Genomic DNA, 11,396 nt, shown 5'->3' with positions numbered 1-11,396 from the left:
TAAGACAGAGGTCGGAAGATGGGTGCAAAACCTCGAATGAGGATCACAAATGAATTATTCATGCAGGAAGCTGAAAATGCTGCCCCATTCCTTCCTTTCATACAGTGCTCAGTCCTGTAACCTCTATTTTGGCATGTATTTGTAATGTAAATTGTCTTCTGTATTAAAGGCAAGGAGGATCACCAAACTGGGGTAGATTTGGCAGTGAGTTGAGGGCTATTTCAGGGGTCTGCACCATATGATTAAGGCTTTAACATAAAAATAAACAGACTAACAACCACTACCATCATAATCTTTTCTCTGCAGACATTCTTTGCTGTGCGATACAACTTCTGAAATTCAGGCTTTCTGTGACTCCAAAAGTGTGTGTTGCAGCAGTGTGAGGTCACTGGAGAAAGTGAACTGTAATTTATTAGCCACACCAGGAGCCCTTCCCTGGCAGTTCCACAGGGTTTTGCTGCACGATACCCTGGCAAGTAATAAAGCAAAGTTGCAACCCAAAGGTGTGAAACCACAGAACCAGGCTTTTACCCGTGGAAGCCCTTGTTTGTTAGAAGCGAAATACTTCACGTTTTTGTTTTCTGGTCTAAAACAGAGATAAATGATTAAAAGCATTTTGCCTCACTCAGACAGAAGTGAATTTTGGATGCTACAAATTACTTTCCTGTGAGTGCTCTTTCTTGCAGATGTTGCTACTCTTTCCTGTAATTACACTGACTTTGTTTGCCAGATGTTCAGTGACAGCATTATACTGCTGTAGTCTGTTTTCCAGTTGCTTTATTTGTTCCTAGGACAACTCCTTTCTTGCCTTTTCTTTCAGGGAGGAAATAGACAAAAGGAAAAAAATCCTTTACAAATGTTTTAAAGGGCAAAAACTCGGACAATGGATTTTGCCCCTCTCTCTCTCTCTGTCTAAATGAAACAATGAAAGTCCTGCACTTTAATCTTCTTAGCCCCAGGGGGTCTTCTAATTATTGCAGCTGGTGCACAGGCTTATACATACTGACGTCCTCCTTCCCATTCATCTTGGAGGCTCTTTTATGTCCATTAGCTCCTCACTGGAAATGGAAGAGCTTTCAACTCTAAGAATAGGTGAAGTTTACCTTTTGGATCAGGGTGCGGAGAATAAAGCATTCTCCAAGTTCCTTTCCAGGATTTACAAATGACCAAAGGCTCTTCTTAGCACTGCAAAAGCTACTTTAAATTGGCAGTGATATTAACTCTTTAGTCCTACTTTATTCAGGTGTCACAGGGATCCCAAACCTATGCTAGCTACGAAGGTTGCTTCCAACATGGAAGAAATGAAAGGCGAGATAGCTGCTTTTGGAGAATACACTCACATTTAAGCTGTAGGAAGTTTTTCAAAAATACAAGTTCACAGAAATATATTGCCCATCTCCTGCTAAGTTAATGAGCCTTTTTGTGGTTGTACTGAGAAGCAGTGCTCTTGTGCCCAGTTGAAGTCATATATAATCAGTTAAGCAATCTTGGACACCTCCCCCCCCCAAAAAAAAACCCCAAAACCCTAACTAAGAAAACAGCCAATGAATCTAAATTCATTAATTAAAATTAAAACAACAAATCAAATGAACAAACAAATTGCTTTGCATAATTGGGCATTTCTGGTTTGACTGTGAGTTACAGAGTCAGTGTCAAATATTGTATATTACAGAAACACCAATGCTACAAAAAAAGACAATGTTTACAATGTTTGTGTATATTCAACAGTAACATGCAGTAAAGCCACATGCCCTGCTTGGGAATATTATTATGAGTTCATACTTATGTTTTATCAGCTTCTGTTGTGAGCTGTGTAAAACTTGCCTATCTCTTACTCCAGACCCAGAACACCAGGCAGATCACTTGAACTCATGTTTTTATTCACTTCTGTACTACTGAATAGAGCCATGCTCGTTTGTACCAGCAAGTAATAGGCTCACAGAGTCAACTAATGTTACTAAATACCTAGTATATTAAAATAAATATTTTAATACATACCACAGCTTAAAAAAATAATATCCAAATCTTATTTTTGTTATTTTAAGCTTTTCAGTTTCAAAGGTAATTAGTTGCTGTTTCCTGACTCTTTTTATGTTGTAAGGCAGTGCTCTGTGTTGGATGTGTAGTGAAGGACTGTGTTGTTTAGGGTACACAAACCCCAAATATGTGCACACACACATCAATACTAAAATATATACATACATGCCTAAATAAAGTTTTGCACGTCTTAAGACAACACAAATGGTATGTAGATTTGCCCTAACTAGGCATTAGAAAATGCCCTATAATAGAGAAAGTGCAGGGATATAGGAGCTGGTCAAGCTCGCTCTCACATTCCCTTTCAGTGTCTCCCGGCACAGATAGTTCATATTAATAAGAAAATGTGTCTGAGGTTGTGCTTTAGCACTGAGGCTCTCTGGAGCAGTGTGGCTCCCATCCATGCTGTTAGGCTCCTTTGGCTCCCAGCACAAGGTGAAGGTGCCCATTGGACATTGTCCCCGGTCTTTGCTAGCTCCTGAGGTCTGTCCAGATATTGGAAGGGTGTTGTGGGACCTGGGCCAAATAATGCAGTGAACTAATCTAACAATTTAACACTCTTGATGACTGAATTGCAGGCACCTGGAATATTTAATTTAGTAACATAAACATAGCCATAATTTTTCAGGGTGTGTTCTTCACTTGTCGCTGTTGCCAAACAATGCTTGGATCCATTTGAAGCTGAAATTACATCGTTGCGTGGAAGAAGCACTGTTCATGATGGGTTCTGTCAGTGGTTCTGAAAAGGCATTTGATGGGGATGCCAGTGGTCTGTAAGCTTCCAGTTAGTGCCTGCAGCTGGTGTGTGACTCCATATTAAATGATGAAATATGGGGATTCCCAGCGAGCATTCCCAGTGAGATTCCCATTCCTGTGAGCATTTTTCAGACAATATATTCTATTTTAATCTCAGAAACCTTCTTAGTGAATCATAGCAGGAAGAAAAATGTGTATTTTCTATTTATTGGCTATATCCAGAACTTTGATAAATGACAGAATTTTACTGTATTTATCTGCATGAGAAAACTTATTTCTAAATGTGTTGAAACCTCTTGAATCAACATTTTTCTTAGTTACCCATATTTCCATTTACTCATAATTAGCAGACTTCTTCCGTCGTTCAACAATGCTCTGGTAACAGACCTGTTGTTAAATTCATTATTGCTACAGTGCCCCCATTTTCCCAAACTGTATTACAGTATGTTATTTCCTCATCATGAAGTACTCCAATAAAATAATCAGAGAAAAGGAATATTTTATGGTTTAATTTTCATGCTTTGTAGCCATTCTCTGTAGTGGATGATTTATGGCATTGCAAAGCTTCTGAGGATTTTAGAGTGCAATAAGTAAGGTTGAATGTTATTTTTCAGACATCATCAGGAGACATCCTTTCAATGCTAAACTGTGAAAGACAATGGCGATAGGACGGAATTGATTTCGCAAGGTGGAATATGTGTTTTCTGGCACTTCGGAGTTGGTGCCCTTTATGATTTTTTTTTAGGTGTGCATGTGCAGCTGTTACTGAATTCAGTGGGAATTATGTGTATACAGAAAACAGAATGTGGTTTCTAGACAGATCCCATCTTAACCAAAACCATCTTAACTCTAGCCTTCCCTCTCCAAATGTCTGATGTAGTCAAGTAACTTTTGAAATTGTCAAGATTCTTTCCAGAACCAGAAAGGTCCCAAATAAAAGCAAGCTTTGTTTTGTCTGCATCATTTGTAGTGTGTGCAGGAAAACATGGTTATGAAAAATTGACCAATATTTATAGTGTTATATTTCTGGTATGCATCAATGCATAGGAACAGGCATCAGGGCCGTCATCGATTATCAAATCTGCATTAATGCACAATTTTTTTGGTGTCCCCACTGATGACATGTGTCACTGCAGCTTGCAGACCTCAAGCAATCAAGGGATCCCCCCATTCACTGTTGACACTTCTGTGTGTGGTTACTTCAGCTGGCTGCTTCGGAAAGTGTATTTTTAAGCCTTTTTTTTCTGAGGACTAGTTGGGCTTGGTCTTCTCTGGCCATGCAGTTTGACTTACAATTGGATATGTCATGTGAGCCAATAAGCCAACATGTCAGGTAGCACTGTTAACACAAGCAACCTTGCCTGCAGTGCAATTAGCCAACCAGCACTTCGAACTGGAGGAGTCCAGGTAACTATGTGATATCATTGACATATTTTAGCATTCATTGTCCCTTTTGATCATGATTTTCTGTAATACAGGAGTGAAAACAAATATATGGTTTAATTACTTGTTTTCTGGGTGTACAGTAAATATAATTTCACCAGCTATTAATAACATAAGGTGTTATATAATTACTGGTACCAGCCACTAGAGGGGGGACATCATTTATATGACAGCATATCTCTTTTTACTATTTTTATTCAGCATTGTAACGATACCTAGGTAAAGTTACCACAAAATGATGTAGAAACAATGGAAAATGTGTCACTAATGTAAGTTTTTGGTCTTTTCAGGTGTTGTATTTCACTATCGTGCAGCAACCAGCAGGTATACTCTGAATTTTACACAAGCTCAGCAGACTTGTCTAGACAACGGTGCTGTCATAGCAAGCCCAGAACAACTGAAAGCAGCCTATGAAGATGGATTTGAACAGTGTGATGCTGGCTGGGTGTCTGACCAGACTGTTAGGTGAGACATTTAAAAGGCCCCTTGACACAGATTCCCAAAATTAAAATGCTTAACCTATACAGATTTAAAATGCTGACTTATCATAATAATAAATATGAACATGCTGCATTTCAGGTATCCAATCAGACATCCAAGAATTGGCTGCTTTGGAGATAAAATGGGAAAGAAAGGAGTCAGAACATATGGCCGCCGTTTTCCTAATGAAACTTACGATGTGTATTGCTATGTGGAACACATGGAAGGTAAGATAGGTCCATATTTACTCTGCACTGCAAAATTTAAAAATGCCTGGAGAATCTAATGTGGAAAGGCAAAGAAATGAGAAATTCTGTGTAAAATAAGTTTTGGCTGTTTTGAATCTGAAAAGAATCACTGAATGTAGTGAACCTATAGTTTGTGGTCTAGCAAACCTTAATTAAAGGCAAATGTGGAGTCTACAAAGAGACAGTCAGGTTTAAAGCTGCTATAGTTAGTGCAGTAGATCTCACAAAAGTTGCTGTTGAAGCAGCTTATTTTTTGAACTTTATAAAAGGATTTTCAAAGAAATGCATTTAATGTTTGAGATACTATATATACTATATCTATATATAAAGATGGATATATACATGTGTTAACTGTATTATAGTTCATAAAGTGTGTAATTAAGGTTTTTATGTGTCCATGACATAAAATTAGACAGATATTTAATTGCAATCCAAGTTTAATAATATCTTTTAAAAAAAGAGGCATTACAGCATCAAAAAGAAACAAACAAGGGAAAAATTTCCAGTGAGGAAACTGGATCTTCCTTAGTAAAATTCTTTGCAGTTCCACAGTACAACTATAGTCTTTGCAAAAGCTGCTAATTAAACAGCTCTAATGCAGCAGAGTGATTGTGATTCTGCCACATGGTGACTATGAACCATGGGTCATATTGTGAATCCCATGGTACCTTGCACTCCATGGTTAGGCTCTGTGATTGTTCTTTATTCAACAAAGGGTTTGATGGTAAAAAGAAAAATATGGTAATTTTTTCTGCGATTGGGCAGTTCTAGCATGCACAAATCTCCGAATTACAGGTGTGATGTTGTAATCGTTTATCATAATCTCTCTTCTGGAAGTGCATTTAACTGTATCCTTTCAGTGGGCCTATAGATATGTTCCAGACACCAGATATCCTTATACTTAGACATTACTGTGACTAGTTAAATACGTATACTTAAAATATAAATGCAGAAATATCCTTTCCTGTCCTGTAGCCTATTTTTTTTGGCTTTGTGCTGGTTATGCACATGGGAACGTCATTCTGGTACAGAAATATTTTGCAACCAAGACCAAAGTACATTTTCCATTTACTGCGGTGGTTTGAGTGTGTCACACTGCTTCTGTCTTGACAGATTTTTTACTCCATACTAGTTTCACTGTTTCTTTCTAAAAATATACTTATAGTTCCTAATTAAATATCTTTCGGGCTGATCTGTGGCAGATATGCATTTAGTTTAGTGCTCTTAAAGTCATCAGAACAATAAATCAGCCATGGCTCTGAGCAAGCCTGACTTTGTATGTGTACTTATATTTCTGACAAGCAATTGCAAAATTAAGGTGCTCAGTGTTTGTATGCTATCTTAGACAGAAATAAATTAAATAATGCCAAGTTTTTTCCTGATTTAGACACTCTAGTCACTGAAATCACTAAGCATTTTTCTCTTAGTAGTTGAGGATCTGCCCCAGACTATGCTTACATTGGAGAGTTATAAAATGCAATAAAACAAGCAATGCAAGTCTTGCAAAGACTTAAAAAACATATAAGCTTGGGAACTCTGAAAATTAAGTGATGGAATTTTGTTAGTGCTCAGCATTGTCTTAATGTTACTTATGTTCCATCTCTTTCTGTCAGTGAGCAGCACATATGAACCCTTAGAGTTCATAACATTGATCCTCCATCAGTCACTGATGGAATTGAATTCTGAATCATCTCTGAAGCAAGGCTTTCAAATTTAATTTGGGTCTTTCCTAGCTTACTAAAAGAAGTTTGGACTAATCTGTATCATTCCTGGATGAAGATGACCTTCCCTCTTAAGAACAGAAAAGTGTAACTAATATGAAGAAGCTTATTCTGGATGCATGCAAGCCACCAATCACTCGGGGTCAAATATTCTCACTGAGCTTTTAAAAATAAAAATTGAAAGCCTTAAAACTGAAGCCTATTTCACTGAGGCTAAGGTTCTGTGCCCAGAACATCCTGGAACCAGGCCCCGATGTTCAAAGAGGTTGCAGCAACTGTGCAGTCTTTGGTGAAGATGCACATGCATAGGTTTTCAGTTTCTTATGAACATTAGTTGATTCTTCTTTGTTACAAAATTGCATTCACCAAAATTTATGAGCTGGCTTTCCTCTCCGGATAGCTCTGCATTTCTGTCCTATTGTTGTGGATTATGGTCTGTTTAAACATAAGCATGTCTTTGCAGCCTATCAGCTGGACTGTGGTAATGTGATCTGCTTGGATGTGAAACCTTCAGTGTTTAGGAAATATAAGGTAGCACAGAATATTGGGGAGACTTGGTCTATCAACCCAAATAACAATAAGCATGTTCATTTTATCCTCTTCCTTGCACAGTAGTTTCCTGTGGAAAACCAATTGAAGCAAATGCACAGTTTTAGCCTTTATCTTAAAGGCTCCTTAGCCTGGGACAAGGGTTAAAGACCTACAAGGACAAAACCTTCAAGGGCTTGTAGGTCTGACTTGAATGCTATGATTGACCACTTCACCTCTGGGGTCCACTGAAACTCTCCAGGATTGTTACAAAGCCCATTGTATGGTAACAGAATGCTCATAGAGATGGGTACAGGTTCAGAATGAAACTCTGCAGGAGGCAAAGATGCCTGAGGGTTTCAGTACCATCCTTCCCAAAGGCACAGTGTGTTTGATTTAGCCTTTATCTCAATGATTCCCAGAGTACGCATTTAGAAAAACATTCTAGAATCTTGACTCCCAAATCGGGAAAAGAGCACTCCATCTTAGCCTAGTACATATTGTATGCTTTTTTTTTGCACAGAAGAGGGTGTGAGACAAAGCGGTGTGATAAATGACGGCTGCATGTTTTGTTATGTTAATAGACAACGCCATTGCTACTAGAGCACTTTACTGTGGTAGTAAGTTGAATCTAAGAAGGGAGGAGAATTCCCTTTACAGTTTTACTATTGACTTCACTAAAAGCTAAGTCAGGTCAACACTGAGCACATAGGAAAACACATCCTTAAGCTATTTACATAGCAGGAAGGTTCTGTATGTGCTGTGAAGCCGTGAGTGCTGTGAAAAAGATAATTGGCAATTAGCTGTACAGCCTCAACCTGCTGCATAGGGATTTTCTTTTTCTGTTAAGATTGATCAATTTTAATGCCAGATTATTATAATTATTAACCAAAGATACTTCCTCCCCCTTTTTTCTGTTTTTCTTTTTGCTTGTTTTCTCAGAAGTTTTCAAATGAACTGGAGTCTCAAAATAACTTCTAGGAGTCAGAAGGCATGACAGTTTTATGGATATAGGGTAGTGGCATGTTATACTGACATGCAGAGACATTAATTTATTTTTTCGGGTGAAAAGAAACAGATGCATGTTAGGAAGACACAGTACCACATCATGGTATAGTGCAGGATAAATTCTTCTTCAGTGCCTTCACAGAAACCTGAGCCTTTGAGCCAGACTTCCTTTTTAAGATGGGGCTAAGGAGCCAACATGGCTTTGTCTCTACAACAGAAGCAGTTTCTGTAAGAACAGAAGTTAATTTCAAATGCGGAAGTTGTTTGAAGTTACACAGCGTCAATGAGACTACACTTTGGAACCACTCATCCATGGAAGACAGAAAATTAGATAAAATGTCGACGGAAGTTATTGGGAAGTGAACATGGCAGTAAACTAGATCCTACGTTTTATTTGCTGTGTTGTAACACATTTATATGTTGGTAGAAGGCTTACAGTTCAAGATTTAAGGTTATGCCAAATTTCTGATTGCCCTGTCCACCAAAGGCTGATTCTGCAAGGTACGACCTTTGTCTAATAATGAGTGCTTTAGACACTTCATCAATAACAAAGGACATTCATGGTACTAGTATAGGGTAGAACTGCGCATAAAGATGATTTTTTCCATGCGAATTTTAAAGTTCGTATCTCCATAGCCTATTCTGATTCAATGCCAAATCTATTAGACTTACTTGCACTAAATAGGTCCTTATTTGGACAGCCTGTGTCAGTGGGATGACTATTCATGGAATAAGATGGTGCTTGATTAATGATATCAAAATCTGGGCCATAATGAGAATGTCATCATGGAATTCATTGAACAGTTATTGGTCTGTTGGCTGCTGTTAGTGTGTTACCCCAGAAGGCCATAAATGGGGGCAGGAATTCTTGCAATACATTTTAAAATAAATGTGTATTGAATTTACAGTACTAATTTGGATACTTGCACTGAGGATTTGTAGGAACAACACCATTTCAGTTTTCTTCCTTTCTGGCCATATGAAATCACAAAGTTAGCCAGAGACATGGATTTCTCCTTGAAAGACAAATTATTAGCTTAAATGAAAACCAGTTGTCTAGGCTAACTCTTACCATTTCGTTATTCTGAGGAAAGCCCGAGAGCTTAAAGACTTCGCAATTATATGTTAAATATTTCTAGTTTTGGTAAAACACATAGCAGAATAATTATGGGAAGGATTTAAAATTTCTGAGCTCTAGAGATAAAAATAAGAAGCTGGAGTCAAAATGTCATTAGGTACTGGGCACAGTCCCTTATTACAAACTGATTTACATTCCTCATATTTCATCACACACTTCAGTGTACCAAGCATTAACAAGAACATTTAGGATATCTTTAACTGCGGGAGATGATTTACTAATAAAGAGTTTAATCTAAAGGGATTGAGCTGCAAAAGTTTGGATATAACTCTGAGGTTCTCTTAATACCTCCAGTTGAAGCAATGTCTGCACCAACATCTTCTATGGAATAATCCCTTGAATGGAAATGGGTGACAGGGAAGGAAGGGTTTCCATTTTGTCTTCAGATAAGTGTGTATGTGATTGATTTGACAGTGCTGTGGTGTCAGAAATGGAGACAAAGTGAGGTCTGCTCGCCAAAGCCCACTGATGAAGTGAGGGGCTGTGAGTGTGTGGTGTGGAGCCAAAGCACAAACTACTCAATGCAGAATTGTCTTCTGGCCAAAGCCAGTTAGAAGCCATATACATCTAACGAGCGTATGTAATATGCAGATGGGGACTCATGCTAAGAAAGTTATTTAGGGGTGGCTGTGGGGAAGATTATACAGTCTTCCTTCCATGCACCATTTCCCCCCGCAACAGTGAGTGCGGGGAAGAAAAAGAAAAAACAAAACCAGATGTCCTTTAAATACTTTCCACCTAGTCCCGTGCAGTTTTGCTATTGTCATGGAAATTTCTGTGGGAATAATAATAATTAAAGAAGTTGTAGTCTAAAATATGGCTTCAGTTGAGAAGTTTCTTCTGTGTTTTGGGCAGCTAAAGATTTTCTCCGGAGTCCTTTCTGATTCTGGAGCAACAGCTAGATTAGATTTTAAAACAGGGACACAGCGAAAATGATCTTCTACTGGGCACTTCTCAGCCTTGAGTTGTGTGACCTAACACAGGATCATGGATCCAAGAGTTCTTAAGAGGGGTACAGAGCCCAAATAGAGTAAACCAAAAAGGAAATAATACCATGGTGGTTTGTATAAATGACATTGTATTTGAGCTCATAATGTGATAAAGCTCATCTTTCAGGAGATCCAAAAATCCTGATGTCTAAATGATTTTTGTGATAGTAAGACACAAACCCCAAAGAATCGTATAGTTCCTTTTCCCCCTCTGTATAAGTAAAAGCCAGTGACACTTTGCAACTACAGCAGAGCTCTCTAATGGTACAGCAGTTGCCATGCTACACTTCATTCTTGAAGGCAAGCTTATGGGAAAAGTATACTCTTCTGGTGTTGTCAAATGCAGTGGATTCATGTTTAGCCTATGGTTTTGCATAGAATAGACTGAAGACTTTCAGAAGACTTTAATTAAATCATTACTGATGTGTATCAAAAAGACTCAACTAACTTGTTCTAACGTGTAAGAGAAAAAGACTTCTTCAGCTATCTTTCTGCTTTAAAGTTGAACCTATCTGCTTAGGTCTTTGTGGATTTCTAGTCCGAGACAGTCTTTTGCAGTAATTTGTGACTTTGTTAAGGGTACCTCTTTACTAGTCTGGGGTGTCAGAGAACCAACCCTTAACAGTGGCAGGATGGAGGAAGAGAACTGCAGCCGACATAAGGCATCTTGTCTGTGCAGTGTGGGAAAGAGGTGGAAGGCTGAGACATGAGCTGGATTAATAAACAGGCTAACTCTACATAGCCTCCATGGCCCCTGCCTATGGTGAAGACAGATGAAACTTTTCTGGTCTGTCTTGGCCCAAATGTATCTGTATGTTTTTTTCAGAGTATTCAAGACAAAGGTGGTGGTCTCCATTATTGTCATGCATGTGTGGAGCGGAGGGATACATATGGGCAGTATCACTTCTCTCCTTGGTGCACAAGCAGTCTGGAAGTTCTGTCCGTGGCTGCTACTGCCTTTTTGCCTAAGCCTTTTGGCCAAAGAGAGAAAGAGAAGAGAGGAAATGGAAATTCTTGAGACATGTGGTCCTCAAGGTGCAAAGGTAAA

At 38.5% G+C, this 11,396-nt stretch overlaps 1 protein-coding gene across 1 annotated transcript in view; it reads left to right on the top strand.

Annotated features, from left to right (window-relative positions):
• VCAN (versican) overlaps positions 1-11,396 on the top strand; it is a 105,781-nt gene that overhangs the window by 17,460 nt on the left and 76,925 nt on the right. Inside the window, exons 3-4 of the mRNA XM_009886862.1 lie at positions 4,527-4,701; positions 4,816-4,943. Of these exons, the coding sequence (XP_009885164.1) occupies positions 4,527-4,701; positions 4,816-4,943 (303 nt within the window). The remainder of the gene's footprint in view (positions 1-4,526; positions 4,702-4,815; positions 4,944-11,396) is intronic.

Source organism: Charadrius vociferus, unplaced genomic scaffold (assembly GCF_000708025.1).
Source record: "Charadrius vociferus isolate BGI_N301 unplaced genomic scaffold, ASM70802v2 scaffold244, whole genome shotgun sequence".
NCBI classification, from domain to species: Eukaryota; Metazoa; Chordata; class Aves; order Charadriiformes; family Charadriidae; genus Charadrius; species Charadrius vociferus.
Note: the sequence above shows the minus strand (reverse complement) of the source record. Positions and strands in the feature narration are given on the sequence as shown.